A 20,888-nucleotide genomic window follows, 5' to 3' on the forward strand; every position below is an offset into this window, starting at 1 on the left:
TCAGCTGATCCGCTAAGCCGCTTAACAGCTGATCGCTAAGCCGCTTATCAGCTGATCCGCTAAGCCCGCTAAGCCGCTAATAGCACTAATCCGGTAAGCCGCTAATGGGCTTGCTTCGCAAGACGAAAAAACTGCAAGACTAAGAGAATCGCGGAACGGATTCTTTTCGTCTTGCGAGGCACCACTGTATTCCCATTGAAGGAAGGTGAGGACAGGTGACCTCACCTAGGCCCGAAGTCACCCCCCACCAAAGCAGGCTCAAAGCTTCTCAAAGCTTTTCAAAATCATTTTCTCAGCAGCTAAGCATCAGAAACATTCCGCTTTGCTGTAACAAAGGTAGAGAACAGTCCATTGTTTCTCAGGCCTTTCTCATGCCTTCTGGCCTTGCTAAAGAACCACATTGCAACTTACTTTCTGTCCGGGAACCATGCCAGAACAAGAGATTGAAACATATCTGAACACACTGAAACCCCCTCACCCCCTTTCCTGGGAAGAGTCCACAATAGTCCCAAGACAGCTTTCTGTACATGCTCAGGAACCTCAACATGGGGCAGGACTCCTGAGGGAGGAGAAAGGAGGAGGGAACTGGAAAGGGGTATATATGCTTGTGCACATGACTGTGGACTTTGTGCATGCTTTTGTGGACTATCACACTTGCTCCTTCTACCAGTTCATACATGGTAGAAATAAACCTTTTTCTCCGAAACTATTCCTTGAGTGTCTGTTGACTCCCACTTCCCTTTCCCAGGCGCAATATTTTTCCCACCCGAGGGCAAAGCCCCATAAGGCTACATTAGGACCGGTCAATGGTGGTTCTTGAAGTCTTGTGTGCAGAAGCCAACTCCTCTTGCTGCTAAATTACTCACTTTAATAATGTCCCTCTCAGCCAATTGCATTCTGTATGGGAAAGACTGTCAGTCACCATATTGTCTACACAACAATCTCCCTACTTTCAAAGCGTTCAGAGTATTAAAATTAAGGTTCCTTGGTTGCAGATGACTTGCAGCAGGTATATATCCATGGACAGTTGACAAGGGATGCTCTGTGACCGTCCATTTCCCCCTGCGATAGCCTGGTGGCTTATACCCAGTGGTGTTTTTTTCTGGGGGTACGCATATCCCTAAACATTTTGTGAATCTTTGTACTTTTGTCCATTTACTGTATTTATTTTTCCCGATTTGAACTATAAAATGGTGATTTTCTTGAGTCAAAATGAGAGTACCCCTAAACATTTTTAAAGGAAAAAAATCACTGCTTATACCATATAACAAAGCTGGGTTTTCAAATATTTTAAGAAGCAAACCTATGACAACCCAAAATAAACTAAATCCTGAAGAAAGTGGCTGCTGAGGGAGCATGGAATTTGAACCCTATGTTTTTCACTTGAATAGTGAAGAACTCTAATGCTGCATTCTCACCAGGCACTGAACGTACTACGATACCACCTTAAACTCATGGTTTTCCCCAAAGAATCCTGGGAGTTGCCATTTTTTAAGGGTGCTGAGAATTCTTAGGAGATCCCCTATCACCCCCTTCATGCAGTTAGAATTCTCAGAATGTTTTAAACAGGGGACTCTGGGAACTATAGCTCTCTGGGGGGAATAGGGGTGTCCTAAAACTATCAGCGGGTGGCGCTGTGGGTAAAACCTCAGTGCCTAGGACCTGCCGATCGTATGGTCGGCGGTTCGAATCCCCGCGGCGGGGTGAGCTCCCGTCTTCGGTCCCAGCTCCTGCCAACCTAGCAGTTCGAAAGCACGTCAAAGTGCAAGTAGATAAAGAGGTACCGCTTTATAGCGGGAAGGTAAACGGCGTTTCCGTGTGCTGCGCTGGTGCTGGCTCGCCAGAGCAGCTTCGTCACGCTGGCCACGTGACCCTCTTAAGTGAGATGGGCACACAACCCTAGAATCGGACACAACTGGCCCGTACCTTTACCTTTAAAACTATCAGCACCCATCACAAACTACAGCTCCCAAAATTCTTTAGGGAAAGGCACAACTATTTAAAGTAGTATCATGGTGCTTTAAATGTATGGTGTGAATGTTGCTCAAAACCTTCATCCACCTTTCTTGTTTCCATTGTAATCACTAGAAAAAGTCTTGGCATGTTGAGAATTCAAAAGAAGAAGAAGAAAACCACCAAAGAGTGTCCCTTCCTCTATTATACAAATCATTTTCTCTCTATTTCATCTTACCCCATTTGCACTAAGAGAAAAGGGTAGCCGTTTTAACCAAAAATGGTCAGCAACTGAACAAATGCATGTCAACTATGAAATTTTCTTTATGTATTTGATATAAGATCGGGGGGCGGGGGGAATCACAGCCTGCGCTGGCTTCACAGCATTGATTGTCAAAATAAGCAGACAGTTTTAGAGCTCTCTTATATAAAAGGGGCAGTTTCTGTTTAGGTTACACATGGAGAAAGGACGGAAGTTCTCATTACTTAGATATTTGCTCCTATAAACAAACCTCAAGATACATTCCAGAATACCATAAATGGGTACCATATAATCAGTTTGAAAAACCAGTTTGAGAAATTATTCTTAAAGCTCAAGTGGATATCTGTATCCATTAGTGTAACATTAAGATATAGGGGTGCCTGGTACAGAAAAAAAGTGAAGTAAAATGTAAGCAGGTAAATAAAGATTTTTCTTAAAATATATGAAATAAACGGTCTTAGGTTGCTTGTAGAGGTGAAGGCTTTCTTCATGAAGGAGGTTCCTCTACTTCAATCCTGCTTAAATGCTGCTATCAAGAGGAATGGCAGCTTATACCAACGGTTTCTGATATACAGCTGATGTCCTTTAAGAATTCTTCTGTGGAACTTTGATGGTTACCTAGAAAGAATATGGTTCATTAGACTTGGCCAACTTTGCATCTCTCACTCTACAAGACAATCAGTCCCAAGGTGACTCCCATGTCAAGCCTGTTAATGCAAATCTGTTTCAAGCAGTTTAGCAGAAACTTAGGCAGCTGTTAGGACTTTTGCATGCAGAGCACATGCTCTACCATTGAGCTTCAGCCCTTCCTCAAAAAAGGATGCAGTCTACCTAATATTGTGCTGGATTAATCAAACCCTACAGTTTCCCATTTACAACAGAATTGGCTGGAGGCATCCACTAGCATTGGATAGAGCAATACTCAAATTTCACTGCTTTCAAGACTATAGCCCAGTGCCTGATCCACTTGGCTTATTGAAGTAGCACTGCATAAGTCTCCTAATTCTGTTGCTCAAGCTGTGGGATACTGGGACAATTGCTTGCCACTTCAACTCTAAGGTGGGTATCAATTCTTCAAAACTAGAAGAATTCCAGTGCCTTCTTTACATATTAAGAAATCCTTCCAAGCAGGTACTTAAAAGGTGCCTAAATATTTTCGTTATGATCCAAAAGTAGGAATTCTACGATAACCTAGCATACCAAAGCATTAGCTCAATGTTACCCCACAAACAACACTTAAGACATGTTTGGAGCCTATTTGTTCAAGATTTACTGCTCTTTTCCTGTCCACTTGTAATTTTACTTGCAGACAGATGCAGCCACCATTAGATATGGAAGCCAGGTTTCTGTTCACAACTAAAAGGTTGCCATCAGCAAAAAAATGGTTTATTGAAAATAGGAACACAGTTTAGACATATTGCCAAGCCATGATTTGTCATGAGGCCTGAACCAACACCATCTGAACCACAATGGCCACCAAACCATAATCTGCTGATAGGTTTTGAAGGTGGCTTGCCACCTAGGTCAGGCAAACAGTGGTTTAGTGTTACGCCTGAACTATGGTTTGGGAATTCCTCTCCCCTTTGAGGATGTCATCAAGGGGTTCTCTGGGAATAGTGGGAAAGAAGATCAGACAAACCATGGTTTGCAGTCTAAGCCAGAGTTAGTGAAAGTCATGCTTTCATGTTATGTCTATGAAACCAATGTTCAGTGGACTAAGGAGAGCAACATTTGACAATTCTTTATTCCGTTCTGTACAAAGTGAAATACCGTCAATTCTCCCATAAGCAAGACAAGTTTTATTTACTACTTGGAAGTCCTTGCCATTCTCTACTGGAAGATGCAAAATAAAAGCTTCAGTTTTCAAAATACTTAAAAACTAAACTAGGACGAGAGTTTCAGATCCTCACCGTTTTTACTTCCATGTATGGCGTGAGACCATATTCTCCCCCTTCCCGTCCTTGTCCAGATGCTTTGTACCCACCAAATGGTGTCTGGCTGCCAAACACGTTGTAGCAGTTAATCCTGCAAGGAGACATTGGGGGTCAGGAGTTATTTCTGGAGCATTTAGATAACAGAAGACTAATCTCATTTCCCCTTCATGGATCACTGCCTTGCCGTGGTGAAGGGGCTTGAATAACTCAGAGAAGCTATGAGCTATGCCGTGCAGGGCCACCCAAGATGGACAGGTCATAGTGGAGAGTTTTGACCAAACGTGATCCACCTGGAGCAGGAACCGGCAAGCCACTCCAGTATCCCTGCCAAGAAAACTCCATGGACGAAGGCAACAGGCATATAAAAGTTATGACGCTGGAAGATGAGCCCCTCAGGTCGGAAGGCGTCCAACGTGCTACTGAGGAAGAGCGGAGGGCAAGTACAAGTAGATCCAGAGCTGATGAAGCCAAAGCCGAAAGGACGCTCAGTTGCGGATATGCCTGGAAGCGAACGGAAAGTCCAATGCTGTAAAGAAAAATATTGCATAGGACTCCCTGGAAAAGACCCTGATGCTGGGAAAGATGGAGGGCACAAGGAGAAGGGGACGACAGAGGACGAGATGGTTGGACAGTGTTCTCGAAGCTACAAACATGAGTCTGACCAAACTGCGGGAGGCAGTGGAAGACAGGAATGCCTGGCGTGCTCTGGTCCATGGGGTCACGAAGAGTCGGACACGACTAAACGACTAAACAACAACAATCATCTCATTTCTTGTCCACCTGATACCAAGTCTAACACTGCAGGCCTTGTCCAAGGCACCTATAAATTTGGAGAACAGGCACTAATTTGTTTGAGAAGTTTGAATACAGAAGATGAGATGTAAACTTCCAGCATTTCACATTTGAGGAGGAGAGGAAGGGGCCTTTTGTCAAACCAGCAGACTCACGAACAGAGTAATAAAGGAAGGAATACTTTCACTGCCTGTTATTTCTCCATTTGATATATGTAACCAATGACAAAAAGAATGGATACTGAAATGTAAAATTCTGAATTGTTACTGGTTTAAATATTTGCCTGTGTTCACCAATCTAAACATCACAATGCAATTGCACATCATAATATAAATGTAATTACTCTGACAATCATCCCCACAAGTTAAAAATGACATTGTTTTGACTGTTTTATTTAGTTGTTTAATTAAGTTATATGCTCATATGCAACAAAATGTGTACATTTATGCAAATGTATTTTTAGAAAAAAATTTTAAACTTTTTTTTAATTAAAAAAACCAAAGGAAATAATACAGCCTCATGTCCATGTGGGTTCTCACTCATCTGACATTTCTGGTCAGCCACAAAGACTAACAAATTGTTTCCCAAAAAAGGGTAGAAAAGTTAAACCAGCTAGGAAGTTAAATTCTGAAGAATGTCATACAGTTAGCAATACAAAACAGTTTCAAAAGTTTGTTGAAAAGAGGAACATAGAAAGCTAATTCATAGCCCCTTGATGCCTCTAGCTCAGGAACAGCCAAACTCAGCCCTCCAGATGTTTTTGGCCTACAACTCCCATGAACCCTTGCTAGCAGGACCAGTGGTCAGGGATGATGGGAATTGTAGTCTCAAAACATCAGGAGGGCCGAGTTTGCCTATGCCTGCTCTAGCTCAATATTGTTACCATGACTGACAGCAGTTCTCCAGGATTTCAAGTCAGGAGCTGCTGGCATACCAGAAGATGCCAGGGACAGAACCTATAACCTTCTGCCTGCCAAGCAGGTACTCTTCCTACAGCATTTCCAAAAGCATTTGGTGACCACTCCCCAACATTTAGCCTCTTACCAGACGGTTCCAGCACGCAGACCCTGGGAAATGTAATTTGCTTTGTCAATGTCCTTGGTGAAAACTGCTGCCGCGAGGCCATATTTGGTGTCGTTTGCTCTGTGGATGACTTCCTCTATGGTTTTAAATTTCAGTATCTGCATGACTGGCCCAAATATCTGTAAGACAGAGCAGCATGCACATGGAAACAGGTAGGCTTGGCAGACAGGATCTTATAAATCCCTAAGCAACTTGGGACCTGGTTACCTGAAGGAATGCCCTCCCTCATATAGTCCTGCCTGGTTGTAGGGATTAGGAGGAGGAGGAGGAGAAGAAGAAGAAGAGGAGTTTGGATTTGATATCCTGCTTTATCACTACCCTAAGTAGTCTCAAAGCGGCTAACAACTTCCTTTCCCTTCTTCCCCCACAACAAACACTCTGTGAGGTGTGTGAGGCTGAGAGACTTCAGAAAAGTGTGACTAGCCCAAGGCATAGCTGTCAACCTTCCCTTTTTTTGCGGGAAATTCCCTTATTCCAGTGCCATTTCCCGCTGCTATCCTGGATTGTTAGATATCCCGTACACTGTCCCCGGGACAGGTGAGGCTGCTGATCCCTTATTTTTGAGGCTGCTGATCCCTTATTTTCAAATCTGAAAGTTAACAGCTATGGCCCAAGGTCAGCAGCTGCATGTGGAGGAGCGGGGAATTGAACCCGGTTCACCAGATTACGAGTCCACCGCTCTTAGCCACTACACCATGCTGGCCATCTGGTAGCAAGCAGGGGAAAGGCCTTTTCTGTCCAGCATATAGAATCATCTCTCCCCCACCCCCCCACAAAATAGGGCAAGTGGAAACTGCAGTTTTTCGTGCCTCCTATTCACTCCGGCCTTTGCTGGTCATTGATACCAATCAAACCACTGAGAAGTGTCTGAGACTGTACTAAATGTTTCACTTGTATTTTAATAGATTGTTCTTGTTCTTACAGTACTGATATTTGTGTTGGCATTTGTGTTGTAAGCAGTCTTGGGATTAAATATATATATATATATATATTATCTCCACAAGATTTATATACTGCTCGATTAGACTAAAACCCCAAAGCAAATAAAACAATGACATTATCAGTAAAAACCAAACTTGCAACTTGCATTCTCTGCACTAACAGCACTCAAAGTGAGATAGAGATGCTGCAATAAAAATCATAACAGGTAATTTTAAGTAAATTGTGAGAGTGAATGTACAGATAAAAGAGGGTGGCTGGTCAGTTCTGGAGGCCACCATTGTAGCTCTGAGACACAGAGCAATACAGCAGGAGAGAAAAAGAGAGGGATCGCATAGAACCCTCTAACCACAGAACTGTTATTGAGACACTAACAAGTACAGGAAAACATTTTCCTACTGACCTCCTCTTTTGCAATGGTCATGTTGTCCTGCACATCTCCAAAGATGGTTGGCTGGATAAAGTAACCTCTGTCTGCAGCTGGACTGCCACCACAGAGCAATTTGGCACCTTCCTTTTGCCCAGTACCAATGTATCCAAGGATCTTCTTATACTGAGTCTCATCCACCTAGAAGACAAAAAAGCGTGGTATGGCAGGTCAGTTCAATCCTTCTTAGAATACAGAAAAATACACTTTTAACACATGTGTATATGCCCATACATGAACAGCGATTTTACAGGTAGAATGAAAGATCCAGACATCAACTTTTTGTTGATGGGTTTATGAAGATCCTCTGACAATGTCAGGGCTGGGGAAGCCATGGTGCTCTCGTACGCATTCCTTGATCCTTTTTTTTTTTTATAAAAAAAAAGATATTTATTAGAATTTTACAAAATGAAAAAAGAAAAAAGAAAAATACAAAGTAAAAATAGATTTAAAAAAAATTCCATCTTTCCATCACTTTCTTTCATTTGCTTGTTTCCCGGACCTCCTCACACCTCCCTTTTTGTATTCCAGTTGTTTGTTAGTTCAGCAAATCCTTCCCCTCTTTGTTTATCCTAATCTTTAATCTTAAAATAATGCAACATTAAATTTTTGTCTGTTAATCGTCCATTTTTTTCATACTCCTTATAGCGTTATAGCTAAAAACCACATAACTTTCATCCAACATCATTTTAACACTCATTAATTTTACAATATTTCTGTAGGTAGTCTTTAAATTTCTTCCAATCTTTTTCCAACGACTCTTCTCCCTGGTCTCGGATTCTGCCGCGCATTCCTTGATCCTTGATTAAGCCGGCTGGGGCTGACGAGAGTTGAGAGACCAATAACATCTGGAAGGGACTGCAGGATCCTCATCCCTATTTTAAATCAACTGCCTTTGGGATTGGGTAGACAACAAGCTTTAAAATATTTTATTTGTTGAATATATACGTTGACAATTCCCATCATCCCTAGCTAGCAAGGCCAGTGGTCAGGGATGATGGGAATTGTAGTCCCAACACAGCTGGAGACCCAAGTTTGGGAAACATTGCTGTAGATCAGCTGTTTTCAACCAGTGAGCCATGGCCCCCTGGGGAGCCTTCCGTTGTGGGTGGACTGTGTCCCTTCGCCCCCAGTCTCTTGGCTACAGCAAATGCTTTTCTTCCCCTCTCTTCTTTTCCTTTCCTTGCCTCCAAATTGGCCGTGAACACACTTGTAGAGCCAGCATTTGCGTTATCATAGTGTTGTTGTTTAGTCGTGTCTGACTCTTCGTGACCCCATGGACCAGAGCACACCACACACTCCTGTCTTCCCCTGCCTCCCGCAGTTTGGTCAAACTCAGGCTGGTAGCTTCGAGAACACTGTCCAACCATCTCGTCCTCTGTCGTCCCCTTCTCCTTGTGCCCTCCATCTTTCCCAACATCATTGGAGCCTCAGTTTCAGGATCTGTCCTTCCAGTGAGCACCAGGGCTGATTTCCTTCAGAATGGATAGGTTTGATCTTCTTGCCGTCCATGGGACACTCAAGAGTCTCCTCCAGCACCACAATTGAAAAGCATCAATTCTTCGGTGATCAGCCTTCTTTATGGTCCAGCTCTCACTTCCATACATCACCAGTTATCATAGTAATAATAGCCATTTGGGTAGTATTAAAAATGAATTAAATATACATAAACTGAAAGCTCTTTTGGGGCCATTTGCCAGGGCGAAATTCCTTCCAGTCTAGAATGTCTCACAGTTCTTCCAATCCAGAATGTGTTTTATAAGGGCAAACTGGTATCTCTGTGCTCTCACCTGGGGGCCCTGCTCCGTTTTGTGGTCAAATGGGTTTCCAACCACTCGGGATTTGGCCCTCTCCACGCTCCGCTCCACAAACTCGTGATATATATCTTCTTGGACGTACGTGCGGGACCCAGCACAACAGCACTGCCCTTGGTTGAAGAACAAGGCAGAATGAGCCTGCTCAACAGCCCAGTCCACTGGAGGAGAGAAGGAAGCCACAAGTCAGGAAATCTGGAAAGCAATTATCTTCACCACCAACAGCATTAAGAATTACCAACACATCACCCCAGCTAAGATATGTTGCATGAATCCACCGTGGGGTGGACCTGTTCTGTGGTGCATGTGTAATAATAGGTCAGGGTGTTTCAGGAGACTGCAGCCATTGTTAACCAGGTTATTTTTCTTGTCCCTTCTCTCGTTATCTCCTGAAAACAATAATGGCTTCATTTACAAAGACCTACTCTTGTAATTAAAGGGACATGGGTGGCGCTGTGGGTTAAACCACAGAGCCCAGGACTTGCCGATCAGGTCAGTGGTTTGAATCCCTGCAATGGGGTGAGCTCCCGTTGCTCGGTCCCTGCTCCTGCCAATCTAGCAGTTCGAAAGCACGTCAAAGTGCAAGTAGATAAATAGGTACCGCTCTGGTGGGAAGGTAAACGGCATTTCCGTGCGCTGCTCCGGTTCGCCAGAAGCGGCTTAGTCTTGCTGGCCACATGACCCGGAAGCTGTACGCCGGCTCCCTCGGCCAATAAAGCAAGATGAGCGCCACAACCCCAGAGTTGGCCACGACTGGACTTAATGGTCAGGGTTCCCTTTACCTTTACCCTTGTAATTGATAGCCGCTACTTGGCTAAAGCTAACCCATCAGTGGAAGTCCTCTACCAAGTTCTCATTGCAGGGATAGTGGTTCAAAATCTGGCCTCTTGCGGTAGCTGAAAATATGCACAAATACCTAACTTAACGAGGGGTGGTAGTAAGTGGCCAGTTAGAGATGAGAAGTGCAATCACCACTTCTCCAGAAAACTTTTTTGATTAGAGTCATTATTGAGATACTTCCCAGGCCAAGCAGTTCCCCATGCCTAGTGGACACATTTTGTGTCTTTCGGAAATTTATCTTTTAGTTTGCTCTAAATCGTTGCGTGCTGTATTGTTACGTTAAAGTTCTTTTGTGTAGCTATGTAACATTGTGATGTTGTGATGGAATGTTGTGATGTCGTGGATTTATAAATAAATTATCTTAAACACTAAAGAATTACACTTTGCACAATTACACAAAGAGTTGCACTTCTGGTGAAGGCAGGCCCAGGGTGTCACCAGCCAATCCCACCCTCCGCAGGGGCAAACCCACTCCTATCGAGAGGGAAATGTCTCTTACTCTCAGCATCAGACATGATGATGTTTGGGCTCTTTCCACCAAGCTCAAGGGTCACCCTCTTCAGATTACTCTCTGCTGCAGCCTTCTGGATCAGGTGCCCAACCTAGAAATTGAAAGAAGGGCAAGCTTATTGTTCGGTATAAAAATAGGCTTGGCTTAAGGAACCACCACGGTGTGGCAGGCTTAGCTCTAGATTGGAGGGCTGGGGAACAGGTGGGGTGTCTCCTCTGGTGGACCTCCCCCATCGGTGTCAGAGACCAGGCTGGGGAGTACAACTCTGATGAGGAATGGCAGGAGCCTCCCCTTGCTTGTGGCCAGGATCCTGAAACTCCACAGAAGCAGTGGAGTAGTGTTGATTTGGAACAATGGTTTGCTGAGGGGCACAGTTCGGAAGACAATAGCTGGGCAAAATCGGGAGGTGAACAGCAAGAAGAAGAAGAATGAGAAGAGTGAGCTAGCAGACTCTCTCTCACTGGAAGATGTGCAGCCTGTCAGTCCCTAGGCTAGAGGATTAGTAAAGGTGGCTTCGCAAAAGGCTTTATTATTATTATTATTATTATTATTATTATTATTATTATTATTTATACCCCGCCCATCTGGCTGGGTTTCCCCAACCACTCTGGGCAGCTTCCAACAAAAGATTAAAATACAATAGTCTTTCAGATATTAAAAGCTTCCCTAAACAGGGCTGCCTTCAGATGTCTTCTAAAAGTCTGGTACTTGTTTTTCCCTTTGACATCTGGTGGGAGGGCGTTCCACAGGGAGGGCGCCACTACCGAGAAGGCCCTCTGCCTGGTTTCCTGTAACTTCGCTTCTCACAGGGAGGGAACTGCCAGAAGGCCCTCGGAGCTGGACCTCAGTGTCTGGGCAGAATGATGGGGGTGGAGACACTCCCTCAGTTATACTGGACCGAGGCCATTTACGGCTTTAAAGGTCAGCACCAACACTTTGAATTGTGCTCGGAAACGTACTGGGAGCTAATGTAGGTCTTTCAAGACCAGTGTCATGTGGTCTCGGCAGCCCCCCCCCCCAAAAAAAAAGCTCAACAACTTTGGCTCATCTTCCCCAATGGGTAGATCACTGCCAGTTTATTTATAGTGGGAGTTGGTTGCAATCTTCTGGAAGTTGGACGTGCCTGTATTATTGCAACATAGCCTCCAATGTAGCCTCCAAGTGGTGTTAAGACCGCAAAAATACAAGAGAGATAAAATCAATTTAAATTCACCATAAAAATAAGAAAATGTAATAAAAGCACAGAAACAAAAATATATGGATCACTTCTGGGCCCGCTTTCCTCTGGTTTCTCCCCCCTTGAGAGAGTCCAATCCAAACTCCTTAGAGCTCTCCTACAAGTCCCCAGATGTGTTTCAAACGCATGGGTTGGACTGGAAACGGGGATGATGAGAGTGGAGGCTTTTATCCACTGAACAGCAATCTATAAATGGCTGACACTGAATCTGCTCCCCCGAGGAATAGCCCCACTGATCCTCTGCGACCAGTTCCAGTCAGGCTGGCAGACAGCAGTCCTGAACACCCTTCAGAAACTGGGTTTTGCCCCTCAAGTCCTTCTAAATCTGGAGTTGGGCCAGCAAAAGCTACGGTCAGGCAAAGAATCATAGACACTGAGAGACAACAGGACTGCTCAAGGTGCCCCGGACTATAAAATTGGAGAAATTGAGAGAGAGATAGCCACACCGGCAGCATATCTCTTCTTTCTCGTATCCAAAAATGCAAGAAGGGCTTTTACACTCGCCAGAAGCTCAGCTCTGCCCTTGCCGGTCCTGGAAGGTTCCTTTAAAAAAATCCCATATGCTCAGAGACTCTGCGCCTGTTCATTGGGGGAGATAGGAAGCCCAGAGCACTTGTTCTTTAGATGTCCCTTTTATGAAGAGGCACGTAGTGAGACCATTGATCCCCTGTTGGTGAGGCTTGCTGACCTCCCAGAAAAGCAAAAAATTGACCTTTTCCTGTTAGGCAAAGATCATAAGACAACCCGGATGGTCGCCAGATTCTGTGTACAGATCTGTAGGCACAGACCACCCCTCGACCCAAACTAGTTCGTTAAGAAAATCCCCAAACTCGGTTCCATGGGTGACTCTGGGTCATCTCTCTGCGGTAGCTTATCTTAAAGTTTTAAGTGTCTATACGCTTATCGCATTTATAAATTTTAAATTTATTGTTGTACATTGTTTTAAATGTTTGTTTTCCTTCTGGGATTGTACCCCCAAGTGTGTTTTATAAGCTGGTCTCCGACCATAATAAATTATCTATCACCATAATTTTCAGGGTAGGCTTTTTTTATTTGCAATTCTTTTTCTTATCAGCAGCTTGGTTATTAAATGCGATCTGCTACTATGCCTACGTAAACCAGCTGATCTGTGAAATTCTAAAATCATAGGAACACAGGATTGTTCCTGGCTTCACTGCACTCCAAAAGAGCCTTTGGCAGCTTGGAGCAGCCTTTCTGTGTTGTGATTATGCATTGTACCAATGGTTTAATTGTATGTTGCTAGGTTAATATTGCACTGGGTATAACTGTATCTCATGGTTTCATTTGCACAAACTGTTCTGTGATTTTCAACAAAAGAACGGTTTAGGAGAACATCGGAAGAGCCTGCTGGAAGAGGCCAATGGCCCATCTAGTCCAACATCCTGTTCTCTGGGAGAAGAGTTAGTGGAAGAGGATTGGAAGAAATTTAAAGACTACTTGCAAAAACATTGCAAAATGTTTGAATGCTAAAATGATGCAGGATATAAAGACAATATGGCATTAGTGACATAGTTGAAAGGAATATGTAAAACATGTTTTATAAGATTAAGGGTGAAAAAGCTAGAATAACATTATGTCAAATTTAAACAAAATGATATAAAGGGAAAAATTGGAGACATAATAGTTGAAATGTATAACATAGAATAAGATCTGAAAGAGGGTAAGGCACTGCTGAATATGATTGTGTAAAAGGGAACACAGAAAAGGGAGATGTGAGGAAGTCAGGAAGGAGGGTTATGAAAACAATAAGTAAGAAACTGGATTTTTATGTCTTTTTTCCTCTACTTTTTTATGTTTTGTATTGCATTTTTCTGTTTTTATTTGATTGTGATAATGTTTTCTTTTTCTTTTTTTGATTGTGAAGTTTGTTTTATTGTTCAAAATTTCAATAAATATCTTTAAAAAAAACAAACAACAACATCCTGTTCTCACGCTGGCCAAGAAGATGCCCCACTGGGAATGGCAGATGCCCACAAACAGGATCCGAGCTCAAGAGCACCCTCCTTCTCCTGTGGCTTCTCACAATGCAAATTTTGGAACTATTAGACTTGAAGGTCATTTTACCTACATCAAGTATGATTTGGGCATATTTCAAAGTATAATACAGTCATACCTTGATTCTCAAACAGAATGCGTTCCGGGAGTCCGTTTGGCTCCCGCAACCATTCAAAAACCAAGGTGCGGCTTCCGATTGGCTGTAGGAGCGTCCTGCAGCCAATCAGAAGCCGCGCCGGACATCCGGCTTCCGAAAATCGTTCGAAAACCGGAACATTCGCTTCCGAGTTTAGATCATTCGGGAGCCGATTTGTTCGGGAGCCAAGGCGTTTGAGATCCAGGGTACGACTGTAATTTTATTTTATTTTTTTAAAAAAGAAAGAAATCAGTAAAAGTCTTAAGTCCAAAACAAGTGGTACCTCGGGTTACATACGTTTCAGGTTACATACACTTCAGATTACAGACTCCGCTAACCAAGAAATAGTACCTCGGGTTAAGAACTTTGCTTCAGGATGAGAACAGAAATCGTGCAGCGGCGGTGCAGCGGCGGCAGGAGGCCCCATTAGCTAAAGTGGTGCTTCAGGTTAAGAACAGTTTCAGGTTAAGAACGGACCTCTGGAACGAATTAAGTTCTTAACCCGAGGTGCCACTGTATGCACTTCGAAATGAAACTGCACATTAAAATAATTGTCTACTTTACAGATCTGGCACAGGGTGTGACCTATCCTACACCTTTCAGGACGGAGGGAGAAAAGGGGAAGGTTCATACGTGCAGATATTCCTCACCTCTGTGGAGCCTGTGAAGGCGACTTTATCCACTTCCATGTGGGAAGAAATGGCCGCCCCTGCAGTGTGCCCGTAGCCAGTTATCACATTCACAACGCCGGGCGGGAATCCAGCCTGCAGGTTTATAAAGACAAGTGAAAATCATCACAATAGTCTTGTCTGTTCCAAAATGTTTGCCAGGGCGCTCAGAACTCAGCAACTCCATGTCTTCTGATCACCCAGGCAAGGAGAAGAAGGGGAAAGGGTTTGTTTGGAGCTCAGGCATCATCTGAGTCAGAGAGCAGGACAAGGAAGGGTGAAGAACGAAGCAGCGAGTGGCAGCCCCAGAGACCTCTCTCTCAACATTTAAATTTTTATTTATTAAATTTTCATACTACAGTGGTGCCTCGCAAGACGAAAAGAATCCGTTCCGTGATTCTCTTCGTCTAGCGGTTTTTTTGTCTTGCGAAGCAACCCCATTAGCGGCTAAGCGGATTAGCGCTATTAGCGGTTTAGCGGCTATTAAAGGCTTAGCGGCTTAGCTGCTAAAAGGCTATTAGTGGCTTAGAAAAGGGGGGGAGCGGGGGGGAAATGGCGAGACTCGCAAGACGTTTTCGTCTTGCGAAGCAAGCCCATAGGGAAATTCGTCTTGCGAAGCGCATCGCAAACGGAAAACCCTTTCGTCTAGTGGGTTTTCCGTCTTGCGAGGCATTCGTCTTGCGGGGCGCCACTGTACATAAAAGGGTGAGATAAAAGGTCGGCGGTTCGAATCCCTGTGGCGGGGTGCGCTCCCGTTGCTCGGTCCCAGCGCCTGCCAACCTAGCAGTTCGAAAGCACCCCCGGGTGCAAGTAGATAAATAGGGACCGCTTCCTAGCGGGAAGGTAAACGGCGTTTCTGTGTTTGGCTCTGGCTCGCCAGAGCAGCGATGTCACGCTGGCCACGTGACCCGGAAGTGTCTCCGGACAGCGCTGGCCCCCGGCCTCTTGAGTGAGATGGGCGCACAACCCTAGAGTCTGTCAAGAATGGCCCGTACGGGCAGGGGTACCTTTACCTTTACCTTTTACCATTCCAATACAAAAGAAAAAAAACATTGTCATAAACATATATAAACCTATATCCTTCCCCCCCTTTGTGAATTCCCATCACCCCACCCTATCACTCCCCTCCACCACACCTCGACTTCCTTAACTTTTAATTTCAGTACTCTCATTGCAACCTTTATGATATTGAATTTTAATCTCCTTATCGCATCCTAATTGGTTTTATCCTTTCCACTTTACTCCTTTAGTCTAAGCATATCAACATGTTCTGTTTTGAACAGTATTTATTCATATAGACACCCCGGAGACCTCTCTCACCTCTTTGACAAGGCTGGCCATGTACAGGCCAGTCAGAGGCGTTTGCTCAGCCAATTTCATCACCACCACGTTCCCTGTGGCCAAGGCAGGCCCCAGTTTCCAAGCCTGCATCAGCAGCGGGAAGTTCCACTGCAATAAAGAGAAAGGGACCAGGTCAACATCGAGGAAACACAGGAAGAGGAGGGAATCTGGGCGGAGGGGGGACGGACGGACAGACACACGTTTTATTTATGTACAGTGAGAAAGAGTGAGTAGGTGGCACAAGGGATCTGAGGATGCTGCCTGAGAAACACAGAGCTAAGCGGGTAAAGTCCCTGAAAGTACAGTCATACCTCGCGTTACAGCCGCTTCAGGTTGCGTTTTTTCGGGTTGCAGACCACCGAAACCCAGAAGTACTGGAACGGGTTACTTCCGGGTTTCGGTGGTCGCGCATGCGCAACAGCGCTAAATCGTGCTTTGCGCATGCACACCGAATCGCAACCTGCTCATGCGCAGACGCGGGTTGCGAACGCTGCGGGTTGCGAACGTGCATCCCGCACGGATCACATTCGCAACCCGAGCGTCCACTGTACATGCCTGCATACATCATTTTATTTATTATGTCTCCTTTCCATGGTTAAAACCATGCTCAAGGCGGCTTACAGCATGGAAAAAATACAGCATAAAAAATAATAATAATGACAAACCTAACAAAGTACAGTGGTACCTCGGTTTTCGAGCGTCTCGGAAGCCGAACGTTTCAGTTTTCGAATGCCGAGAACCCAGAAGTAATTGCTTCTGTTTTCGAACGTGCCTCGCTTCTGCTGCGTGTTTTTCCATTTTTCCAACTGAACTTGCAGCCAGCCCCCTCTGCACCTCGGTTTTCGAACGTTTCAGAAGTTGAACAGTCTTCCAGAATGGATTACAGAGGTACCTCGGGTGAAGTACTTAATTCATTCCGGAGGTCCATTCTTAACCTGAAGCACCACTTTAGCTAATGGGGCCTCCTGCTGCCGCCGCGCCGCCAGATCACAATTTCTGTTTTCATCCTGAAGCAAAGTTCTTAACCTGAGGTACTATTTCTGGGTTAGCGGATTCTGTAACCTGAAGCGTGTGTAACCTGAAGTGTATGTAACCCGAGGTACCACTGTACATTCAAGAACTGAGGTACCCCTGTAGTTACACCTGGGGCAAACACTGAAGGAGAAAAGTGTTTTTTAAAAGTCTTCTAAAAACTCCGCCTTCCTCTTTCCCCCTAACAGGAGCTTGTGTGTGGAAGGAGAGTGGCATGACAGGGTGGGCATGCTGGGCATGGTGCCCAAACCTAGAGGAGGCAGTGAGCAGAACACAAAAAGCTTCTGGCTTCCCCGGCTCTGGAGACAGACCTGCTTCCATGTTCCAGCAGCGCCTTCACTTACCGGAATGATCTGTCCGCAAATCCCCACTGGCTCATGGCGGGTATAGGTGAAGAAGTCCCCATCAAGAGGAATGGTCTTCCCTTGGATTTTGTCAGCCCAGCCGGCATAGTACCTGACGCAGAGCAAATAATAATAATAATAATAATAATAATAATAATAATAATAATACTCTGCCCTCTCCAGCCAAGACCGGGCTCAGGGCGGCTAACACCCGATATAAAAACAAATTGATTGAAATACAACTTAAAAACAAGATTAAAATACATTAAAGCATTAAAATGCAGCCTCATTTCAATGGAAACTCAAATCAAAAACCATTTTGGGGGGATGAAAACGCCAAGTCTTCACCAAGGCTAACTTTCCAGACTGGTCCTACTTGGGCCAGAAAAAAGCCAGGGAAGTCCCTGTGGCAATCACACAGAGTCCCTGGACATTTCACCATCTATTGATCCCTGTGCCACATTATTTCTCGCTGCCACCACCCAGGCCCTACCTGGGACAATACCGAGTCCAGTCAGGGTTAAATTGGAACATAAACTTTTGTTTATTAATTGCAGTTTAACAGCCATGTGGTTTCATAAATGGTATCGGTCAATTACATTCATGGGGTGCCTATCCAGATCTATAACTTCTGCTACCTGCTCTCCCTCACTAAACCACCTCTCAGATATTTACTTGTCTTCCTAACTCCTAACTGTTCCTGACTCAGCTTATTTCGCTACACTAACTCAACCTACCCACAGACTCTATCCCAATTCACTCCCACTCCAACCAGCCACCCAACGAACTCCTCCCTTCTCCCCTCCCAGAGCTGGTTTTATAGTCCCTCTGACTCCACCCCCCTGGGTTCTGATTGGGTAACCTGTTTAACTATTTCACCTCCAGCACTCTCATATGTTAACATCACAGTCCCCAAATAGGAGTTCCATCACAAAAGGAGAAAGGAAAAAAGAGGGGGAGGGAATCAAATTGATTCCAAGCCGAAGGCCAGGCGGAACAACTCTGTCTTCCAGGCCCTGCGGAAAGAAATCAGATCCTGCAGGGCCCTGGTCTCATACGGCACAGCGTTCCACCAGGCCGGAGCCAGTGTTGAAAAGGCCCTGGCTCTGGTTGAGGCTAATCTGACTTCCTTGGAGCCTGGGACCTCTAGGGTGTTGCTATTTATGGACCTTAAGGTCCTCCGTGGGCCTGTTACATCAGTTTTGACACACACACAAATCCCATAGACATCAGTGAAGGCATAGTTAAACAATGGAACTCCCTTCTGCAAGAGGAAGTGATGGCCACCAACTTGGATGGCTTTGAAAGAGGATTGGGTCAACTCATGAAGGAAAAGAAAGCTATCGATGGCTACTAGCCCAGTTGGCTGAGCTCTGCTTCCACAGTCAGAGGCAGCAAGGGTTGCTAGAAATTGCAGGAGGGAGTGCACTCTTGTGTTCGGGTCCTGCTTGCCCACAGCTTCCAACTTTTCCCTTTTCTTGCGAGGAATCCTATTCGGAATAAGGGAATTTCCCTTAAAAAGGGGAAACGACAGCTATGTGCCTGCCAGTTTCCCATTGGGGCATCTGGTTGGCCACTGTGACAACGGGAAGCTGGGCTAGATGGGCCCCGCTTGGCCTGCTCCAGCCGGCTCTTCACAAGTTCTTATGAAATTGACAGGCCTATATTTTAATTATTTGTGTAATGTTCTTATATCCCACCCAGCTAACCATACTAAAACACAATAAAATCGCATAAAGCAATTAGAACAATGTATAATTCAAAAACAGGGACGCAGGTGGCGCTGTGGGTTAAACCACAGAGCCTAGGACTTGCCGATCAGAAGGTCAGCGGTTCGAATCCCTGCGACAGGGTGAGCTCCTGTTGCTCGGTCCCTGCTCCTGCCAACCTAGCAGTTCGAAAGCATGTCAAAGTGCAAGTAGATAAATAGGTACTGCTCTGGCAGGAAGGTAAACGGCGTTTCCGTGCACTGCTCTGGTTCGCCAGAAGCGGCTTAGTCATGCTGGCCACATGACCCGGAAGCTGTACGCCAGCTTCCTCGGCCAATAAAGCAAGATGAGCGCCGCAACCCCAGAGTCGGTCACGACTGGACCTAATGGTCAGGGGTCCCTTGACCTTTACCTTTATAATTCAATAACAATTCCCAAAGACAATGCCATTCCTGTAAAAGTGTTCAGATAACTACCAAAGGCTTGCCAAAATAAATAACCTTTAAGTCGATGCCCAAACATCAACAGCATGGAAGACCATCAAGTCTCAGTCAGGAGAAGTTCCTATGTGGAGAGGCACCACCGAGAAGACCCTGCATGTGCCCCTCCCCGTTCCTCGCTCACTTATGTCACCGCTAGCAAAGCCCCCCTGACGATCTTAAAACTCAGGACAGAAAGCATTGGGGGAGCACTGACAATTCCCTAAGAATGGCTGGATGAAAAAGAGCAACAGTAAATAAATTAAGACTGAAGTGATTGAAATCATTGGGCTTTTTTAAAAAAGCGTGTGCGCGCGCACACACATGCATGCATACACACACATAGTTTCAGATGATTTTGGTAAAGCCTGGAGACTATTCATTGAATTTTATAATACAGAACAAAATAAATACAGCTGTTGGGTTCCATATTGCCTTATTTTCTTTTCTTCTGATCCGTGAATAGGTACCTGTGCTTATACGGTTTTTTTCCATAGCACATTTATTGACTTTTATTGCTCTTATCTGTCAACAGGCATATATACTTAACTTTGTTTTCAATGAGCCGGTATAAATGCATAAAGATCAGACTCATCCCATGTGAGTGACTGTTTGCAACCAAGAGTCTGCTGAAATCAAGAGTTGAGCTGGTCTATAGCACCAGTTCTTAGGGAAAGCACTAAGGAATAACAGCTATTCACAGCTACACCAGGAGTCTATCTCTTCGCTAACCTCCAAACTATCTCAAGAACCTATACAAAACTGTGAGCAATGCAGCTGAGTGCACACACCACACCAGGAACAGCTCCTGTACGATTCCTCTTTACTTCCACGAGGTTTGTGGAGGACAGACACGCCAAACTCCAATGCTCTCATGTTCCTCCCATGCCTGTTTAACAGTCAGGGCTATATAGAATCACATAATGGTATACCTGAAAGAGGTCCCAAAGTCTCATTGAATCTAACCCCCTACAATGCATGATTACAACTCCTTACCGCAGGTGCTTGACAACCATGTCTAAATCCACCAGATAGGCAATCGAGTATGGCTTGCCATTGTCCAAAGTTTCCAGGGCCTGCGAACAAACGGAAATCAGCAAACCCTGATGCGTTACAACTTTGATAGCTTTCAAGGAGGATACAGATAATTTTTGAGAGGATAAGGCTATCGATGGCTACTAGTCATGATGGTGTCAGTTTGCATTTCTTAGTACAGACAGTATTGATCGGATGTATAGAGAGCTTTCATATTCTACTTAATTCCAGAGGGTTCTGGAAGCTTCTCTGTGTGAAAGAAACAAGCAGAAACTTCATGATGTTTGGGTTATTCCTTCAGAGAAGCTGAGTACAGCTGGTTTAAATTGGTTCTGT

At 44.8% G+C, this 20,888-nt stretch overlaps 1 protein-coding gene across 2 annotated transcripts in view; it reads right to left on the reverse strand.

Moving 5' to 3' along the window:
- Positions 1-2,259: 2,259 nt before the first annotated feature.
- The window catches only part of ALDH2 (aldehyde dehydrogenase 2 family member), a 35,772-nt gene continuing 17,143 nt past the window's right edge, over positions 2,260-20,888 (reverse strand). For both annotated transcript variants that reach the window (XM_077931171.1, XM_028741315.2), the window contains 10 exons: positions 20,514-20,593; positions 17,330-17,441; positions 15,933-16,061; positions 14,595-14,708; positions 10,544-10,646; positions 9,181-9,365; positions 7,367-7,531; positions 5,986-6,143; positions 4,126-4,240; positions 2,260-2,833 (listed from right to left, as the gene is read on the reverse strand). In XM_077931171.1, the coding sequence (XP_077787297.1) occupies positions 2,801-2,833; positions 4,126-4,240; positions 5,986-6,143; positions 7,367-7,531; positions 9,181-9,365; positions 10,544-10,646; positions 14,595-14,708; positions 15,933-16,061; positions 17,330-17,441; positions 20,514-20,593 (1,194 nt within the window). In that variant the 3' untranslated portion in view covers positions 2,260-2,800. The remainder of the gene's footprint in view (positions 2,834-4,125; positions 4,241-5,985; positions 6,144-7,366; positions 7,532-9,180; positions 9,366-10,543; positions 10,647-14,594; positions 14,709-15,932; positions 16,062-17,329; positions 17,442-20,513; positions 20,594-20,888) is intronic.

The sequence above is a fragment of the Podarcis muralis genome, chromosome 7 (assembly GCF_964188315.1).
Source record: "Podarcis muralis chromosome 7, rPodMur119.hap1.1, whole genome shotgun sequence".
NCBI lineage: Eukaryota > Metazoa > Chordata > Lepidosauria > Squamata > Lacertidae > Podarcis > Podarcis muralis.